The following is a 21514-nucleotide window of genomic DNA, read 5'->3' as shown; positions in this document are numbered from 1 at the left end:
ATCTAAGTTTGTATTTAAAAGTATGTTGACCCTAGGTTTGTTGGCAATAGAGCAATTGCACCTCTAACCTTTCACCTGAGGAAGCTGTTAAAGGGACTAGGATGATGTGCTGGTTCTGCTTAGGCCAAACATAGGCTTTTTTACTTGTTCAAGGGTTTTCACTGAAGTCAGGGAAAACTGCAAAGGTGAGCAACTCTTTGGGCCTTAGAAGATGTAGTTTAGCTGTGGAATTCCTATTGATGTTAATGATTATCAGGGCAAAATACATATTTTTTCTCATGCATATGATGAGACCCTAGCTCAACTGGTACTTAGACTATATTCCTAATTAAGGGCATGTGACTAGTCTTCCTGGGCTCAAGAGGAATTCTTACGTATGCATGAGTTCCTGCTTTTTGTACTGTTAAGAAGTGGGGCACATGAAATTAAAGAAGAAAAAAAATTCTGTTAAATCCGAAAATATTTGCAAGAGTCCGCAGTTTTAATTTGCTTCTCTAAACCCTGAATGGGTGTCATCTTTCTACTTTACTCTTTGAAAAATGCAATTGTTAAAAATTAAATCATAGATCCAAATTTTCCAGTTATTATAGTCAATTTCCTTCCAGACATCCTTAGTAGGGAACTTTAGTTTCCTTATTATCAATGAATTATATGGTTAAATAACTATTATTTAAATCTTGTGCCAATATTTCAATGTTCTTTTGCTTTTCTCTTTTTCTCTTTCTTTCTCTAAGCCCCTTCTTTGTTCTGTGGGTTTTCTTTTGTAACTCCTCCAGACTACAGCTTTGTTCCCCCTTCCTCCACTCCTTTCTGGTCAGGTACTGCTTTACTGCTTTTATATTTCTTCTAAATTTGCTTCTGTTGTTTCTGTATGCAGCAAGCAAGGGAAGGGACGAATCTAATGCTTCATTTCTTCTCTAACTCCAAAACCTGAGTTACTACATTATTCTTGGAGTGTAACAAAAATCAAACAAACTTTTGAAAAAGCATCTATTACGATAAGCAGTTTGAGTAGGCATTGTAAAGCTCTATAGTTGTGGCAGATTGAATCAATGATCAATTGACCATTAATTTGCTATGCAGTTGACATCTATGAGCTATATCTATTTTAATGTATTTGTTCAAATACACATACCTGAAAATTTCACTGCTTGTAGATAAAGAATATGTTCGTCCCATCCCTGCAGCAAGCCATACTGCAGCAGCATCTTAGAATACAGTACGTTTTTTGTAGAAAATGCTTTCTTTAAATTCTGCATTAACATTGTTAATTAATTTCTCATCTGTTTTCTAAATATTGTTTTTGTTATTCTCATTTAACCACCTCTGGCTTGAATAAATGTAAACATTTTAAACTAAGAAACTGCATAAAAATGCTTTAAGTAGTAGCAGTGGTAGTCTCACTTAGTGCATCAGTATGGCTGTAACTTGCTCTGGTCTCTAAGACCTAGTCTTCAGAGGTGAACTGCACTGCTGGACAATTTTGCTAGTAGGAAGGTAAATGCCTTTGAGGAGCATATGGAAGGAGCTACTACTGTTGAGAACGCAATGTTCACTCACATTAGGCGGACACACACCTATGTACGGAGGTGGAGGACTTGGCCGAGGCTGTGCGAATCAGGATTGAGGCTGGCTTGCACTAGGGAAAGGGAAGTGTCTAGCATGCACAGACACAGAGGTAGTCATAATCAAGATCTGAGTCGACAGTATGTTTTACACCAGCCCCACAGAGGTCATCCAAATTGCTTACTGCTCTGAGATGGATTCTTAAGGCTTTCCATAGTTTCTAGAGGAGGAAAGGATGTAGGTGGTAGCTTGGTAGTAGAATGGCTAGTGTGCTTACTTGTGGTGAGAGTGTCTCTGATGAGTTCTCCCTCAGTTCGTGCCAGGGATTTCAATCTCAGTGTCCCATTCTGCTCTTGAATGTTTTGCCCCTTTGTTCACTGTTTTGGAGTCTGTTTCTTCTATTTTTATCTCCTTACATACAGATATTTTTTTTGGACAGATACTTTTACTTCCTTTCAGAAGTCACAACATCAACTGAGAATCCAAGCTTTAAGGCACTCTTCCAGTTGATGTTTACTCATATGAAGGGACACATCTGTAGAAAAGATGTGTAGAAAGCCATTACCCTGTGGTCAGGACATTCGTCTGAACTGTCTGAAGCACTCACCTCATGTGAATTGGAGAACACAAAGGAGTTAAGTTTTGGCCCTTTATTGTAGGTAAATACTGCGAGCTTATATCCTTTTGGGTGAGGACAGAAGATGACCTCTTTCATTCAACTGCACAGTACTTGATCATGAAGTCCATTCTTGGTGAAACTAGTATCTGTTCCACGAAAACAAAGTTGTAAAGTGGCCTACAGTGATAGAACAGCAATCAAGACTCAGGGTTACTTTAAGCCTATCACACATTCCCATATATTCCCATATATGGTTTCAACAAATTATAATTATATTCCTTTTTTCCTATGAAAAAACTGCTGTGTCAGAAAATTTTAAGTAACTGTAACAATAAGTAAGGATTCAATGTTTTGCATATCGCAATATGCTGTCTAAAGTATTTCTTTATACAAGTACAAAATATTAAAGGAAAATATTCGTTAGTGATTCTTAATTTAATCTTATTTATCTGTTTGAATGGGATTTCATGTTCAGATAGACAGGCTACGTTACTTCATATGTTTTTGGGAAAAACTTTTTTTTCAAAATAGCCAAAGAATTTGCTTACAGTAAATGAACATATACTTGTTCATAATATTACGAGTGGTTTTTTCAAAGGGATCTTCAGAGCTGGCTTAGTTCTGCTGATACAGAAGTTGGTAACACAGGAGAAGGGTTAAGCCAAGTACTCAGCACTGCTGGAGGTGCTGCCTATGCTTGTATAATAGAACTGAGGCTTGGTTAAACAGTGCATGTAAATGTATGTTGCTTCAAGGAGCATGGAAACTAATACATGGGAGCAACCCTTAGGGGATAAGGCTGCAGAATTGTGAGGAACGCCATACCACGAGGAGAGAGAAACAATTACTCACAGCTTTCATAATGATACATTGACCCTTGTGGAATTTAAGCACAGGCAGAAACGTGAGCTAGACCAGCCTGCTGTGAGCACATGGAGCCTCTTCTATTTACACTTCAGTTCCTTCATCAGTGGCCCACACTGGTATTAAAATTCATTTGCAGCACATCTATTTCACTGCCAGTGAGAAACTTTTCCAACATACTCTAGTGTAAATCAAAGTAGACTATGTTTCCCTGTCTTTTCTTCTCCTCCTGTTTGCAGAAGGAATGGCTAAGTTAAGGAAGTGTTATTTTACTCATTATTGTGGTTTAACCCAGCAGGCAGCTAAGACAATCACACAGCCGTTTACTCCCCCCTCAGTGGGATGGGAGGGAGAATTGACAAAAAGTAAAACTCGTGGGTTGAGATAAAGACAGTTTAATAGAACAGAAAAGGAAGAGAATAATAAAGATAAAAGAATGTACAAAACAAGTGATGCACAATTGTTCACCACCTGGAACTGATATTCAGCTAGTTCTTCAGCTGTGCTGTCTCCCAGTCAGCCTCCGGTTGTATACTGAACATGACATCATATGGTATGGAATAGTTCTTTGGCCAGTTTGGCTCAGCTGTCCTGGCTGTGTCCCCTCCCAGCTTTTTGTGCATCCCCACCTCCTCATTGGCAGGCCAGTATGAGAAGCCACAAAGTCCTTGACTTCTTGGCAACAACTAAAATATTAGTGTGTTATCAACATGATTCTCATCCTAATTCCAAAACACAGCACTAACCAGCTACTAGGATGAAAATTAACTCTATCCCAGCCAAAACTAGGACACTCATTCACACATGTACCTTTTATTCACCTCCCTCAGATTTCTCACTCTATTATTAATCCTCTTTTTCTCCTTCACCCAGTGTTTCTTCTCTCTCCCATCTGTACAGATGCCCTTTCCACATGCTGACTGTTTTCCCTCCAGTTTCATTTATCCTCGGACAGCTCTGATTGGAAAGTCAGGGCTGATAGTCACAAAACCAACCTGACTAGAGACTATGTAACCAGAGAGATATGATTAATATTTTTTCCAAACTTAGCACCATCATTTTCCTGTATTCCAGCACTCATCTGGCTTCCTTTTTATATATGTCCCATCATGAGCATCATTTTTATTTGAAAACATGGATGTTGGATTCTAAATTAATCTAAATTCTGCTACTTTCTGCCTCTAGACTTTTGGAATTACATAGTTTTGGTTTCTATTGCTTCTTTCTCCTTTTCCTCTCTGACTTTACAACTTGAAAAAGAGTTGGAAGTCCTCCTTTCCCCTAGATCTGCCCGTCTCTCTATCCTAATTTACCTCAGTATTTTCTCTCTCTATTATTCTTCCATGCATGCCTTCCCTCCTTAATTCTTTTCTTCCATGTTTTCCTGAATTTGTTCATCTTTGCTTTGTATAACCTTCTTCCTTGCCCCTTTATGTCCTTCGAGAATCTGAAATGATACCCTGCTCCCCAGAATCACTCCTTCCATCCTGCGGTGCCTCCCCAAGTCTGCCAGTGGTATTGCTGCACACCTATAAATGGTTACTGACCTTATAATCAGTAATTGCTCTTTTGGTGGGTTTTTTTCTTTCTCTAAAATTTGCTGCCCATGATGTGCTCTTTCCCTGTAAAATTGATTGCTGAAATCCTGATAAGTTATAGGACATAACATTCATGTCAAGGTCTAAACAAGTCTACATCTGACTTGCTTAGAGGGGAAAAAGTGTGTTTGAACTTTAATGTACTTAATATATCACCTAGATTTTTACAACATCATATTGGAAATACAAGGAATAAATTGCGATGGTGATTCTTTTTTAGATGGCATCGTGTAAATCTTATATCAAGTATCTGATAAACATATTCTACAGAAGCAGTCTGAAATGGTGGACTAAACTTCAAGGCATGACATAAAAAAGAAGGCATAATCTCTTGCCAGAATATTTTTTAGGCATTCTGGTTTTGTGATATATCTAGTAATAACCTAAACATAGTATTTGTTGTTATTTTAAAATAAATTGTTTGTATTGTCTCTGTAAGCTAAAAATAGTTGAATTTATAATGATTTTCATATATTTAATACTATTACACAAAAGCCTCTGTTTCTATGAAATGTCCCCAGTGGGGCCAGAAGAAATCTTCAATAAAAGCAGAGCTGAAACTGTCAAGATTTTCTAGCTTATTTGCCATGTTTTTTGTTCCTGATTTAAATTAACGGCAACTAGCTATGAACTTTTAGTATTACACTATATTACACTAGACTCTTTATAGTATTTCCTAAAGATAATTGGGAATTTCTAAGAAATTGGAGAGGGTTCTGAGAAAAAAAAAGATTATATGTACATTGCATCGTCATCCATGATGATCATATGATGAATTTTTCTGAAATCTTTTCAGTAGGAAGCTTGCGTGTGCTCGTAAATTCCTATCTACAGTGACTTACGTAGGAAAAAAACTGCAAAAGAAAATGACATTAGTGGAAAAAAATAAGAATGCTTTGGCCAGATAATCCAACAACAAAATGCAGTAGAGTAGTAGATTTTTTTAAAAAACTGCTCAAATCAAAGGCCTTTATCTTTCAGGTGCCATGCCCACTTTTCTCTCATTGGAAGAGTCGAGAGTTTCTTTCGCAAGTTGGGATATTCTGTATAAGGGTTAAAAACATAATCACCTATAAAATTATTTGGGAAAGGAGGTTGGTTTTTGAAATGAGGCTTTTTTCAAATTTGCTTTTTAAAAATACTTCACAACTTTTTATTGCTTAAAATGTCTGAGATTTACATTGACAAAATGCTTATATACTGATGTAGCTTAAAATTTTTAAGTATTAATTTCACTGAAACTTAGGAAAAAAAATTTGTAAAGATTTTTTCTTCATAAAAAGTTTTGTAGAACAAATTCATTGGTGATTTACAAAATAAATTCCTGCAAAGAGTAGATTTACATCAGCCAATGTTCCTGCACATTGTAACAAATGATCCATACACATTTCCTGCCGAAACTCTTTACTTTTTTGCTCATGCTGGTGTTAGCTTCCAATTTTAAGTGCATTAATATTTAACTTTGGAGTTGTTTTGGAAAGAACAGCACCTTATTCTGTTTGTTTTGTTTCATTAGAGGTTTAAAGTTAAATCAACTGTAAATGCTAATAATTCTTTTGGAAAGAAGCTAGTGACCTGTGAAATATGTTGATGCATGTAACTGGCAGCAAGTTTTATTATGCAGCACAAAAATAAAAATACAATAATTGCAAATGTATTTAGCAATTTCAGGGTGGAGGATATTTTATTTACGGTTCATCTAGTTTGACTTTTTTTCTAAAAATAAAAATTACTATTAAAAAAAATCAGATAAAAGCCCTTCAATTTTTACACCATTACCTATGTTTAAACCTTCTTGATCTGTGTAGTGCAAATACTTTCACATTGGCATAAAATTAATGCCAGTGTATGTTGTTGTGAAACCATTGTTTTATATTTTACAGTACTGCTATTTGCATTACTTTAGTAGCCTTCAATTAACAAACCCTAATAATATCAACGTCTGTTTCATTTCAGTGCTAAGCCCGAAGGTGATAGGCATTGCTATAGCCAGGTATGACTTCTGTGCAAGAGACATGAGAGAACTGTCCTTATTGAAAGGCGATGTTGTAAAAATTTATACAAAGATGAGTGCGAATGGCTGGTGGAGAGGTGAAGTAAATGGAAAGGTAAGGTTGGGTTTTTTTCTTTGTCTCACTTCTGCCTTCCCTGACAGTGATTTTGTAAAAAATTAAGGTGTGTTCCTACATCATAAACTTTCTTTGTATGTTTAAATTCACAAGATAGAACATGTTCTCATGTCTGTTTCATAGGAGCCAGGCAGAACTCTTGCCAGGCAGCTTTCCCAGCATCTAAATTAATTGGTATTTAACGTGACCTACCAGGCTGAATATTTGGGCAAGATTATATGGTTGGAAAATAACCAGGATTAATAGTACAGCTACAGCTGAACTTTCTTGAACTGTGCAGCACATACGTATTTGGGGTCAAAAGCTCAGGATCCTGGTGCCATGGAAGTCTGTTTAGCAGTTTAACACAGAATGATTTCCATAGCTTTCTGCCACACTCCAATGCAATGGAATCAGTCACCTTTTTTATAGGAGGCTGCTGCTTTAATCTCTAAAAATGTGGCTCTTATGAAGAGTGGCATATTTAGGAGAGATTTTTACAAAGTCACTTTACACTGCACTCTAAGACTTGCATGGAAGTAAATTTTCAGTTTTGACCTATAAAGGCTATATTGTTTCAGTCTTAATAAACCACTCTTTAATGCAGATTAGTCAGAAGTATTTGAGGCTGTTGTTTCCATGTCTAAAGGGCTGAGATGCAGGGTCAAGGAATACGACGTGGAAGTAAGTAGATTGGCTGGAAGCTGGAAATGAAAGTTGCAAGTCTGGTTGACATAGATGTCCAGATTTACTGCTTTTATACGATTTGGAGAATTTTTTTTACGTACATGAGCCTGGTTATGATCTTAAAGTGAAATGGTCAATTGGACAAGAAGAAATAGGGAAGTGGAAGAAATAGAGGTTATTCCATATACATTTTACATGCGAAGAAAGCTGAGCATCTCATTCTAATGCAGCTACCCACATCCTAAAGGACGCCCTGTTGTATACTAGCATTCTTTCTGATAGCTTTCACAGCCTGGACTTGAGATCACAAGCTCACCTCTGGAGATATTTTGGCAGGGTAGTATAAAAGTTTATGCAATTACTCCTTCCAGTCATGATCTAGGTTTGTTTTTGAGGTCATTCATGAGTGTTAAATTGACTTAGGTATAAAGAAGTCTGAGTAAAAAACCTAAAGCGAATAGGTAAGACAATAAGAAACATATGGCATTGCTTCCCTGTGTGTCTTATATAATCCTTATTTGACACATTATTAATTTTGGAATGGAGATAGCAGTATAATTTATGAAGTGTAAAACACTGGACTCTGCTTTCCACTTCTGTCTTATTTAAAACTCCCGTTGGTGGCAATAGAATTTAACTCCATGTAACGCAATCAAATCAGTCACTATTTCACTTTGTAAGAGGATTCCCTGGTCTGGACTGAAGCCTGTTAAATATTTAACTCCTCATTCACAAAACAGTAGCATCCTCCCTGTAGTAAAACTACTTCTACTCTTTGCATTTCTAGACTCTGTTCTGAATGCTTAGACTTCCAATTTGGGCAAAGGGTGTTGTGTTTTTTTGTTTTGAGGGGGTTTTTTGTGTTTTTGTTTGTTTGGGTTGTTTTGGTTTTTTTGAGGGCGGGGTGTGGATTTAGTCTCCAAGTCATCATATCTGCAAGTTATTCTTTTATTTAGGGTACTTATCCTAACTGTGGCAGGTCAGTCAAGTTTATCTTTGTAATCTTACTCTTACTGAACAGACCCATCCTTGTTTTGCCTAGTTCAGCCATTTAAAAAAACCTGTGCATCTCATGTATGATTTTGTTCTACTTTTCCCCTTTTTAGGTGGGCTGGTTTCCATCAACTTATGTTGAAGAGGACGAATGAATTCAAAACTTTTCTCTGCTGACCAGCAGTTTCAGGGATTGTAAGATTTAGTATCTTCAAAGTGTTATTGGTCTTGTTAAGTATTTAAACAGCAGCATTTTTGTCTGTCTGAACCTTCCAATCTTAATGTTGGGATTTATACAGAAGTTTGTGCTGACAGATTATTACCCTGCCCAGAGCTGTGCAAGAAAAAAACCTGCCGGTTTGCCATCACTGGGGATCAGTACAAAGTCCAACCTTCACCTTCCTGGAAGATCTCTGGAAAACAAATTTCTTTATGCTCCTTTTCATTTCACCCTGTACTACACCATGAATACTAGCTATGGCTGAATATTTAATAAGTCTCTTTTCTTCTAGCTAACATCTGTGATGGTACAAGGAGATGAAGGCTTATTATTCCTTATCACTGCATGCAGAAAACGAGTTCAGTCATTTCAGTGGGCATAAAGTACAGTCAGTAGACTTGTCTTGAAATATCAAACTACTTACCACCTTACAGTTTTACACTCACAAAAAAATTCTGAAGGAAATGTGAACATAGTAAGCATAAGTAGCATTCATGCATATATAATTAGTTAACTGACTACTTTGAGGTCCTGCCTAAATCTTCTAACAATTTGTTCAAAGAGAACATTTTTAAAAGGTGTAGTAATGTGGTATTGCTTGAATAAGTGTCCACAAAGTGGAATTGCGAGTTCCTTTTTTTGTCATCCCAAGTCTTTTTGTGTGGGTATTTTTCATTTAAGCAGCTGACCATAAAAGTGCAACTGAGGTTAGTCGTGACAAGATGTTTTAAATTTTTCAGCATTAACATTAAATAAATATTGTAGACCTATTCTATAGGAGAATATACTAATGCAAGATGATGGCACTTCTCAAGAACAAAACTGTTTATCTTAACCATTTGATTGATTCAGGTGAACTTTGATGGTTCCAAGTCTAAGCTGTCTTTTCCTAGTAAGGCAGGTGTTTCTATCATCTCTTGTTCTCTTATGAGGTAACGCAATGGGAACTTGCAGATTTCTTTGTGCCCTTTCCTCTCTTGTTCCCTGGATGTTAACAGCAGTGGAGTGGTCTTGCTGCAGTTTTATGAACATCCCCAAGGAAAAATGTGTGTAGGTTAGCTAGCTTGAAACATCAGACCTTGTAAAGTCATGTCCACCCCTTGGTGAAGCAGTGTTTTAATGTATTTGTGGAGGGTCAGAACTGCTGTAGTTACAAGCTAAAATAAATGTGGGTGATGTCTTCAGATGTGCAGTTTTAAATATTTAGATAATGTCTAACCTGGCTTGAAAACTTCTAAGAAAATAAAGCTCCTAAATGCATTTTCTTTCTAGGACAGTGCTGAGCAATCAAGAAAGTTAATCCATTCTGTCCCACATCCTCTCTTTTGCCTTTCCCTGTCCCCTGTTCACATAGGCATCTTGAAATTAGCGTGCATAGACACTGCACAATTTAACACTGCAGTTTTTTCCCGCTCTATAAGCAACATAATATCCACTGTTCATCCACAGAGCAGAATCTGCTAGTACGTATTTCAGGTTCTTTTTGGCTGTCCCTGGTGTTCTTTGCTTCTTTCTGGCCTCCTCCTGGCCATTAGGAAGAACCAAGTACAGCACAGAGGATTCACAGTAATCCCCTTTCTCTGCAACAGTTTTACCCATCTGCTGCACCTAGCATACACTGCTGTGTGACCAGGTGAAAGAGAGGGTCTTCTAATTAGAAATCCTCCACTTGTGAGATTCAGCCTTGCAGATGAAACACTGCTGATGCTCTAACTTTTCAAGGCTTTACCTCAAAATTATGTAAACTGTGATGGTGTCGAGTACATTATTTGGTGGAACAATTGAGAGCATTTGTAAATATGTAGATGATGCGTAAACTGTATTTTGTAAATGACGTGTACAGCAGTGTAGACTAGGGTATACTGTCTTTGATCATGTTTTGCCATGCAGTTTTATTGTCTATTGTGAGCCTGATCCTATAGTCCTTAAGTAGACAAAGATGATTCTTTCACAGTTTTGCCTGCTCAAGGAGTAGAGGAATAGGCTGTAGGCCTGTGAAGTGTTTAGTGCTTTGCTGTCATATAGTTCTGAGAGGAGGCAGTTTAATTCACTATGAGTTGAGAATGAGTCATGTTCAACAGCTTGGTTTTAGAATCATTTTGAGTAGTCTCTCCATTCTAAAGTTACTGTAAAGCTTTTAATCAGTTCCTGAGTCCAGTAATCAGCCTTTGAGAAGAATGAAAGCCATAGCTAAACTTACTTTTGTGGCATAAATCTACATGTCATTGTCTATGTTTAATGCCCTGTATTGATTGAGTTAATGCTGCATCTTAAACTATATATTTTGAGTACCAAAGACTTCTTAAATATTCTGGAGTGTCTCTTTCATGTGCTGCTTTTGCCTGTATAGAGGTTTTGTTGTCACGCAATAATGGAGTTCCAGTACTTTAATTTGTAATATTTTGTAAATATGTTAAATATAATAAACTGGTTAATTTTTTGTTTAATGGTATGTGTCAAAAAGTGTAGTTGGCTCGTATGAAGGTTGTGCTTCATTTGTCTAACCATCTTCTCATTGTGAGTAGAAGTTGATAATGTTGGTTTGGTTTCCCAGATTTGTATAATCCTTGTTCAGCTGTAAAATTGAGCTGTCAGTGTAAATGGGATAGTATAGCTTTCCTTGAGAGCTTTTTATTCTTGCGGTACTTTGCCTTCTGCCACATCCAGGAAGGTGGTGGTGGGTTTTGTTTTGTTTTTTAGCTGTAGAGAACATTGTGTAATCAGTCATATACTATTGATTTTTGTCTGTCAAATATGATACTTCTGGTTTTTTGACTGAAAAAAAAGTTATTCTTAAACAGTTACCTTTTATGTCATGTTTCATGGCAACGCCCTTTCTCTTCCACCTTCTGCTTTCTTCCTCTGTCATATGTGAATTAACGTACAAATTGAGGCTGAATTGAGCTCAAATCTGAAAATATAGTCTGTGGCTAATTTCATGGCCTACTTGGTAACCTTTTCATGGTGTAACGCATTCATGCATTTTTTACAGTATAACATTCATTATTAATAATGTTTATAAAAATATTTCTGGACAGGTACATTAATTCAGCAAGGTCAGTGATGATCCAATTGCAATGTTGTTTCATTGTGTCCCTTCTGTTTTTCAGTGGCAGAGATTTTCTTGTGGAACTGCCCTTCTAACCGATAATTATTAAACTTAATGAGGCGTTTACGCATCTCTACAGATGTAAGGCATAATTTTCCTGTCACCCATGAACATATCACATAACGGAGTCACACCTAATGCGAGATGCAAAAACGTTTCTCAATTAAATTCTCTTGTTAACGATATCACACTCAGTCACAGATGTTCTCCTTCCCCTTATATGCGAAAAGAGATGCATGTCCTCTGATGGGTGAGAAATTGAGAAAGCACTGTGTAATTAGGGCATAAGAACCACTTGTGACTGTGTTCTGAATATTCTTTTCAGTTGTAAGGCTTGGAAGCTTATTTGAAAATCTCAGCTTGGAAAAAACCTAATTCGAACAATGAAGATTATGCCAACCAGGATACCTTTCTCCTTTGCCTCACAGGCAAACTCCAGATGCTCTATGAGGGAAAAGGTTGATTCTCAAGGTATTAGCAGTTCATAAAGGTGAGAGAGAGGTGCTGTCTAAAAAAAAAATGGGGCTTGTTTGTACAAAATACCCAGACCCAGCTTTTGTTCTGTTGACATTGATGTTCAGTGCAAAAATGTTTGTTTCTGTTTCACGATAAATATTGCCAACACTTTGGAAAAAGCCAGATACATACAACTTGTGCACTAGCACTGTCATACAGTTTCCCCAACTGTATTGACACTACAGTACATTAACTCTTGTATCTGCTACAAACTGGTCTGCTGAGAGCCTTACATTGCTATTTTATCTGAAATTCAAGTTGTTCTGTTCAGAGAGCACTGCTTATTCCGTTTGAGTGACAGAGGAGAAGCGCTCCCTCCTCCATTTCATTGCTGAGCATGACGTTATATAACATGGAGTATCTCCTGGGTTAGTTTGGGTCATCCACCTGGCTGTGTCCTGTCCCAACTTCTGTTCACTGTGGGGAGGGCACAGAGTAAGAAACAGAGAAGGCCTTGATGCTATGCAACACTGTTCAGCAACAGCTAAAACGTAAGGGTTGGTCAGCTCTGTTTTTGTCACGGGGCCAAAACACAGCACTATAAGACCTGGTATGAAGAAATTTAATGCCATTTCAGCCAGACCTAGCACAGCAGGCAATGACAGGCAGAAGGTAAAATGACAGGCATAGATGCTGTGTGTAATGCACGGTGCTTTAGCAAGCCACAGTAGTATCTGTTGTCATCAAATTCAGGTAGGGTCATCACTGGCATACAACTTTGGAATGTATTCATTTAAGAGAAAGAAGTTAATGCATTCCCTAGCCTTTCTTGAAATGTGCCATGGAATTTTAGCTCTTACCTAGATGTCCACTATATAGAGGAATGGTAATTTGAGTAATTTTAACTTCATAAAGCTGTGAGATGAGACGTTAATGATGCCCATTTTTCCACAAAATGCTGAAATGTATGGTGCATGAATAATTAGCTAATAGAAATATAGAGAGGATTAAGCATCAGAAATTGACTGCAGAAGGGTGATTCATTGTATTATCTTAGCAACTTCCTTTTCAAGAACACAGAGTCGTTTGTTTTTATAGCAAATGAGATTTGGGTTTCTAATTTAGTTTTATAATTCCTGATCTGCTGTAGTGTATTCTGCCCATTCATTATAGGGATCTCTGCTGCTTACATGACTGTAAAGTTAGATTTTATTTAATAAGCCTCCTGAAATGTTTGAGTTATTGGTGACTTTTTCTGGGTTACAGTTTTTTTTAACCTGGTAATGTGCTTTTCAGAAAATATGTGAGTTCATTTTAAAATGTTGCAATCTGACCTTAAGTAAATTCATAGTTACAACGAATGGCAGGTTCAGAGGTGGCTGTTTGCCAAGGGGCATGCGGCTGTTTTGTTTCTTTCAGAACTGTTTTTTTATATTAATAGTGTAATACGTGGCTTTAGGAAGAACAGAAATAGAAAAGATCAGAGAACAAGAAGGAGAAAGTTGATACTATACCATATGTGTTTAGAAACAGCGTGGTGTGTGATAACTTTTCTAAATGATTGCCCAAAATATTAAATGTCTGTTGATAGTGTTGGATGGCAACGGAAATTCTCTAATGCTTCTGTATGGGAAAAGTTTGCTAATGCAGTAGAGGGATCAAGGACCCTTGGACTTGGTCCCAGTCCTACCAGATAAAGTCTATAAATCTGTCCTGTATTAGTTGTATTTTTTCCCAAAGCAATTAAAAGGTTTTCTCGAGGAGATGCAATATTGTTCCTAGGATTATAATTCTTCCTCATGCATAAGGCTAATGGAAATATGTATAACTGAAGGAACCTTTTTTCTCTGGAAATTTTACAATCGGTGTCTCTGTAGCTTGTAAGCTATAAATAATGTGGAATGTGCCAGGAGGCCCCCCCACTACTAAGTTACTGGGTGATGTGCAAACACCTTTCCTACCTCTTCTCCCAGGTATTTTAGGTTTTGAATCCTGAGTTTGTTTTCCCTTCCCCTTCCTGTCAAATGCTATTTAAAGTTGGTATCTCAGAAGGGCCAGTTAGGTAAATACAGTGTGATCGCAGTGGCTTGGGAGCTTTTTCTCCTTTGCTTTCCTACTGCTTAAGATAGACTCAGAATGGCTGTAAGGATGGTATAGGAAACTTCTTGGCTTAATGTGAGAGAGAGAGAACACTTACCTCAGAGGAACTCGTAGGTCAGTTTTATTCTCTCAATTTGACATATCTCTGAATATAGCTTCATTAAACTTGGACTGCCTTGTGTTTGTGACGGATGAAAGATTAAATTCCCTGGAACGCTGTGTTCTGTAATGTTCTGGGTGTGACTTTTTGGTGTCATCTAATTTGAGTGTTTTGGCTGAAAGAGCACTTGAATGTTCTACACGCTGAAAGGGAGGCTTGTTTTCATTCATTCTCTCTTCCCCCCCCTATCCAGATCACAAAGACTGTTACAAAAGTCAACTGAGGTGTGGTACAAGTCAACATGCCCAGTCCCATAAGTATATAAGTCATCATGAATATTGATGTGGAGAGAAGAAAAATACAAATCATAAAGGCAATTATGCCTGATTTTTATTTTGGTAATACTAATTTTTATTGTTGAGGGAAGGGTGGGAGGGGACTTTCATTACCTATTATATCAACTGCTCTGTTCCAAAGAACAATTCTGAGTGAAGGATGCAAGACCTGCAATTGTGTAGGAATGTAAGATTCTCCAGTTGGATCAGGTAAAGACAGGAATTAGAAGATTAGAAAGCAGATCGGTCTCCAAATCACTACGTCACTGTGACTTTTTCCATATAGTAAGTTGTGGAAAATCAAACCCCAGCAATCTGAACAAAATCTAGACACAGCTTTTCAGTCTTTGCAACTCTGATTCGCACTTTGAGGAACATACCTTTTTTCCTACGTTCTCCTGAACATGAGAATGCAGGCTTAGTCTTCCTGTCCACAGAGTCTGATCACAACTCCTCAGATTTACACAATAAAACCAGATGCACAAATGCCTTTTTATTTTCCATCTTCTGGGATGTGCTAGTAACCATTCATGTAAGTATACAAAAGACTTAGATGGAAAATATTTCTGATCGCATTATTTCTTTTGCCTACTACACCAAAGAACCACATAGCTTTAGAAAAAACAAGCTTCCAAAAGCAATGATTCCCTGCTTGCACATTCTTCACTTGCAAACCTCTGATGGTCTCAGCCTGTCTATAGGGAGTAAAGTTTTATACTGTGCTCAGGGATGTCCATTTCAAATGTGACCTTTCCCCAGCAAACAAATTCTTGACAAATGCTACTTTTTCTTGTCTAGAAAATATATCTAAAATATTTTCAGGTGGTGTCATGCAAGCATGGGCTGTGAGTGGGCTGGAGGATAGAATTTTAATTTAGATACTGTTTAGAAAAGAGGATGCAATTAAATATCTATGAAGTTATATTTGCAGGTGGATAGAATTGTCTACACCAGTTAAGACTGGGGAACTTCTGGCTGAGCAGCAGTATTGTGTTAAAGGACTGAGGGAGAAGAGTAAAAGGGAATCATGGACAGAACATAAGTTAATAGGATTTTACTGTGAAGAAGGTAAATACTGTCTTGGTGTACAGTAATGGGAATATGGTCTATAAGATGTGGAGTAATCATTTAGTTAATTTCTGTTAAGACTTCATCTGCAGTACTTTGTCCAGCTTTGGACGCTAAATTTAGTATAAGATAGAGTTTCATTGAAAATATTCCTGAAGAGACAAACAAGGAAGCGTGAAGACACTGGAGCTGTTTGAACCAAATTACAGAACAGGCTAAGAGGGCTGGTGGTAATAGCATCCAATTAAGTGAAAGGTTTTATGTAACTTAAAAGAGACTGAACTGTTCTCCATAGTCAGTGTAAATGGTACCAGAAAAAACAAGCTTGAACTGGAGCAAGGAGATTTAGTCTTTAGGGAACTTTTCCGAATATCAAGCTTCCTAGATGCAAAATTGTGTGGCATCTCCAACGCTGGAGGTTTTTAAGGTATGGTTCTCTAAACATATGTCAGAGATAGTTTATATATAGTTAAAAATGCCCAAGATACATACCACGTGCTCTTTTGGAGCTCCTGCTGTAGTACCTTTCTGTAATTGCCTTTCAGCTGTGCAGTGCTTCAGTCAACTGCTGATGTTTGCCAAAATCCCATAGAAATGTTATACCAATGTAGAGAAGAAAAGATACCTGAAAGGTAATAAGATGAACATCCAATGTACAGCTAGCAGGTTGCTAAATATGCAAAGAGTTTGAATGTTTATAAATTAGAACCGTTTCTTTGGGAGATGCACTTGGCTCATATTTAGCTTGCAGTGGTGTAAAACTGGTGTAAAACCATAGTCTTAAGAGCTGGGTCACAGTGGGAAGCATGAGCTAAACAGCATTTTTACAGTTTATAAGTTTATTTTTGATAGAACTGTTGCTGCAACAGATGCAGTGTTGTCAACATCAAAACTTCACTTAAATATGCATTGATTTCAGGGAAGGTAAACAAGGAAGGCAGCTCAGGTACCATGTCTTTCTACTCGCTTCCAAGCAGATGGAAAATGAAAAATCTGAGGAATAGATGACTTTGCTTCAAGCATGCTTCCGTCAAATCATCAGAAACTACATTTTTATAAAACCAAGCCAGTTTGTTTAGTTCTCATGCAGAATTTGTGAAAGTGTTATAATACTAAAATTTGTCCATAAAAGAAAGAGTGGCAAACAAACTATCAGCATGACTGATTGAATACTAGTGCTAAGGTAAGTTCTACCTGGTGTTTAAAAGCATCTCTTTCTTGTTTGACTTCTTCTAGATTAATAACAAATAACAGTGTTAGCTTTTGACATGGCATGCTTTCTCTGTTCTAAATAGCTGTACAAAGATGCAATGGTTTGTCTTACAACTGAATTTAGTCTCAATTTTTGCATCGTCACGAGTATTTTGTAGTTATTGGTGAAATAAATGAACAAACACAGAAAACAGCTGCAGTCCAAATAAAATGCATCTAGTCAGTAAGACTAATAAAGCTAGGTATTTTCTTTTTCTGGCTCTTCATCAGGAATGCACTGTGAAGAGACAAGTTTTATTTGAATGTAACTGCATGAGCAGTTCTAATTACTAATAGAATTCATCAAACTATTTAGTAGTGTAGTGACATTAAGTAATAATTAATAGACTGTGTGATGTGTGGCTGCGTGAAGTGACAATGATTAACCTGTGACATAACAATGTGCTTGGAGAACAACTGGCATATGATGTGACACTGTTCTTTCCTGTGTCACTGGAGCTTGGCCTGTCTCCATTCATAAAATGAAACCGGGTTCAAATCCAGAACCTGTTAACGTGACTGGTGTTTGGAGCATATACATGGTTCACTACGCGTTAGCCTGAGCTTTGATGTGGTGGTTGAACCTCATGGCATCGTGGCTGCTTATTTTGGAGCTGATATTAGTGGGTCCTTGTGTGGCTCCACCCTGCCTTCAAATAGTTGGCAAAATGTCAGGATTTGCTGTACTGTTGTATTAATTTTTAATAAATTCTAAAAACTATATTATGTAGACACTGAAGGTACAGCTGTATCTGTATAAGATTGTGTTACTTAGTATGCATTCAGATGCATATACAGAATATTCGTTGTGGTCAAGTGTGGTTAGCCAGTATTTAGAATCTTGCTACTTTTAGGAGAAGAAATTAAGAGGGGGAAATAATGTATTTAATTGGTGCAGTCAGTGTACTTACAAAGAGTATACAGATTTTTCCATTTTGCAGACTGACAATCAGTTTTATTTCCAGAGATTGAGGTTTCTGGTGAATACTTGGTTCAAAAAACCACCCTTTTAGTCTCATTTGTGGCTATTTTCTATGCCTGTATATTGCTCCCTGGTTTCTACTGCTTTTTTGTTTCCTTTCTTCCTCTCCCTCTCCTCTAAGGACACAAGCAAAAGAATGCTTCAGTCAACCCCTCATCCCTGTTTTAGGAAGCGATTCCCAGAGAGGCCTTTTGCCAGCCTGTGTTAAATTTTCACAAGGAGTACCTTGCCTTGGGCAGTGGTTTCTTATTATACTTACCAGTGCAGGAAGCATTTAACTTTTTTTTTCCTTCATATAGTCAGTGTGAAAAATGCTTAGTAGAGCATTAACTTCAACTTGTTGAAGTATGCATATTAAAGCACCTCAGAATGCTTTCCAGCACAGTAACACAGCGTGGTGCGTATATATAAACTATAAGAAACCCTGTGGAATACAGGTAGTAGCAAATTCAGTAGCAAAACAGGCTTAATCAAGTGCTATCAACATTTCCTCTTTTTTTTTTTTTTAATGAGCATTTCTTGTAGATACTGTATTTTTCATTTATTTCTTTGGAAAAATATTAATGTTCGATATTGAACATTTTGGTAACAACAGAACCCAAAATAGAATCACCATATCACCTACTCAGTGGTGGTATTTTCTTATGTAAGAGTTTATAGGACACTCTTGAGTTTGGCTTCTTGCGGGGCTGGGAGGAAGTTTGTTGTAAGAGGGAACTGAACACTCATTTTAGCAACATTCTGTCATGTAATGGAACTTTCCAGAGACTTTATGTTATTTCAAAATGTTTTGTACAGCTCATCTACTTAAGTGATCTGTTGTGATCATGCAACAAAATAGCTTGTTATAAGTAGGGAGAAAACTCTAAACAGAAATAGCCTTTGAATGTATCAAGTTACTTTCAAGATCAGAATTCACTATTACGCTTTCTAGCATAACACTAGAATCATATATTTTCTGTAAGTTTCCAAGATGGAAAAAAATGTCTGAAGCACAGACCATGGGGGATGTAGAATATAGCCAACAACCTGAAAAGTACCTCAAGCTTGACCAGAACTGATAAGTTTGGTTGTAACTGTAGGCCTTTCATTGTCAAAAGGACACAGCTTGGTGCAAACTGAAGCCATATGGATCAGTCAAGATGTGTGCACTTGAGAATTATTCAGCTGCATGAGTTTTAGCAGTGATGGTGCCTGAGGACGTGTCTGAGAGTAAGTCATAGTTCTCTGGCAATCACATAAAATAACTGTCCAGAAAATTATACTCCAGCTGCATCTCAAGCAAACTGATCTTCAGTGCATAGGGACGAACACGTCAGCATCCTTGTATCGCATGCATGAAAGCTGAGGTTGAAGACATAACCCCAAAGTTGCACAGAGGCCTCAACTTCAATTACTGCACTGGGAACTAAGCGTTCCTAAGCCTGAGCCTAAAAGCTACTGTAATCCTAGAGTGTCAGAAATAAAGTAGACCAAAAATCAAGATCCATTGCTTTTACTCAGCTCTGTTGTCCATTAAAGGAAACGCTTTGAGAACAGCTTTTTGGAATTTGGATGCCTGATATTTTTGACAAAACTCTCTAGGATGAAGAATCTGCTGAAAAAAGTTTGAGGAGCATTAATTGTGACTGCTTCCTCTCTGTTTAGTATTACCTGCTTTGGGTTTATCATTCAAACAGTAAATGCAGAAGAAACCCAAGTATTTCTGCATTTATTGGATTCAGTTACAATTTACCCAAAGGGCAACAAAGCCCCATTAGCTGAAAAGAGCCTGCTCTGTCTCTCTATTCTTGAATTCTTGAGACTGAGAAACTGTCATCCTTATTAAACATGTTAGTGTTATGAATTAAAAAAAAAAAGTAACCCTCCATCTCCTTCCATAATAATAAAAGATGATCAACAACTGTCCTACATTATAACAAAGTCAGGAGGTTCAAATTAAGCTTACATACTGAAATGAAAACCGTGCAGTTACCAGTACTGAAGAGCCTTGGGTCTATTCGTAGAAATGTTATGCAGTAACCAGGTGAACAGAGGTATGCAACTGGACAATTGAAATCTACAGGGGCTCAGGCATTTTGCTGACTTGAATGGAACCAGGATTTCTTTCTGATACTGCAGTTCCTGTAGTCTCGGGCAAGACGATGTTCACTTTTAAAGATGTAATAAATATTGCTGGGAATTTGTAATCTATGGGTATTGCAGAAATGGCCAACAAGGATTCTAAGACATCCTGTTTAAAAGCCATGGAGACAAAGTTGTAAACTCCCCAGGGTAATGGCTGTGACAAAGATTCCACTTGCATTGACTATTTCCTTCCTCTAGCATGGGTGGAAGTGGTTAAGGGCAGACTATTACTCTTTCAGTGGCAAAAAACTTTTGGCCAGTGAGTGCTACTTCCTGGAGTGCCTTGGACCAGTGAGTGCTCACTGGTTAGTAGTTAGTCACTGCTAGCTAGATAAGCGTTCCCATATTTTTAGAATGCCACATGTACCTTAGAATCCCTAGTAGGTATACAGAAGAACAATATAGTGGAAAGCTGCCTGAATGGTAAGTGATCATGTTTACCAAATTCCTTTTATTTTCCTCTTCTCTTATTTCTCCTTCCCTAGTCTTCCTTTTAGGAGCTGTTGAAAAGCTTGTGTTCTTTTATGTTATTTATATTGTCAGGCTTGGAAAGTTTCTCACCTGACAAAGAAAGTGGCTTAGTGGTTCCTCTGTGCTATATGAACTGTTGATTTGTTTAGCTTGCTGCCTTTGAGGCATGCTGATATGTCACACTGGAGTTGAGTGACTGTTTACAGACACTGTTCACAGTACCTATGAATCCCTTGTAAACAGCCAGTACTTTTGCCTGGTTTTACATACAAATCAATAGTCTTTTTGCAGCTGAGCAGATCATGTAATTTCTAATATAACTAAGCAAGCAGCAGCATGAAGATGATATCGCCTAAAAGCAGGTGCTAGAACTAAACAAATGGTTTTATTGATTCTCTTAGATTTAATTAAAATTTCAGAAAAACCCTACCCCGTCTCTTTCTTTGGCCTTGTGAATTATCAATACCATGTAGGCATGGTTTCCTTATTAGTTTCTGGTACTTTAAGAACAAGGAACATCATACTTAAGGATATATTCTGCAACGTTTATACATGGGGAAAAACAGATACTTGTAGTGATGAGATTACAATCCTAAAGGCTTTTTCTTTTTTTAAGGTCTCCTTCTTCATAATAATGTTGGAAATGGAAATTGATTTAGAGAATTTGAGAATTGTATTGCTGAAGAAAAGCATAATATTTGAGGGGTGGGGTGAGGGCTGTGTGTGCGCAAGAAAAATCACCTATGTGAGTAACGATGACAAAGCAATGGGCCTGAATGGCTGAGTATTTTGAAGGCTGAGTAGAATTGTAAATTCACTTTTAGGAAATTCTGGATTGCCCAGTACTACGGATACGTGGG

General features: G+C 37.4%; 1 protein-coding gene across 4 annotated transcripts in view; it reads left to right on the top strand.

The window, feature by feature from the left end:
• Positions 1-11102, top strand: part of VAV3 (vav guanine nucleotide exchange factor 3) — a 209720-nt gene extending 198618 nt beyond the window's left edge. For all 4 annotated transcript variants that reach the window (XM_075760092.1, XM_075760090.1, XM_075760091.1 and 1 more), the window contains 2 exons: positions 6604-6755; positions 8549-11102. In XM_075760092.1, coding sequence (XP_075616207.1) covers positions 6604-6755; positions 8549-8590 — 194 coding nt within the window. In that variant the 3' untranslated portion in view covers positions 8591-11102. The remainder of the gene's footprint in view (positions 1-6603; positions 6756-8548) is intronic.
• The last annotated feature ends 10412 nt before the right edge of the window (positions 11103-21514 follow it).

This window comes from Balearica regulorum, chromosome 8 (genome assembly GCF_011004875.1).
Source record: "Balearica regulorum gibbericeps isolate bBalReg1 chromosome 8, bBalReg1.pri, whole genome shotgun sequence".
Lineage (NCBI taxonomy): Eukaryota > Metazoa > Chordata > Aves > Gruiformes > Gruidae > Balearica > Balearica regulorum.
Note: the sequence above shows the minus strand (reverse complement) of the source record. Positions and strands in the feature narration are given on the sequence as shown.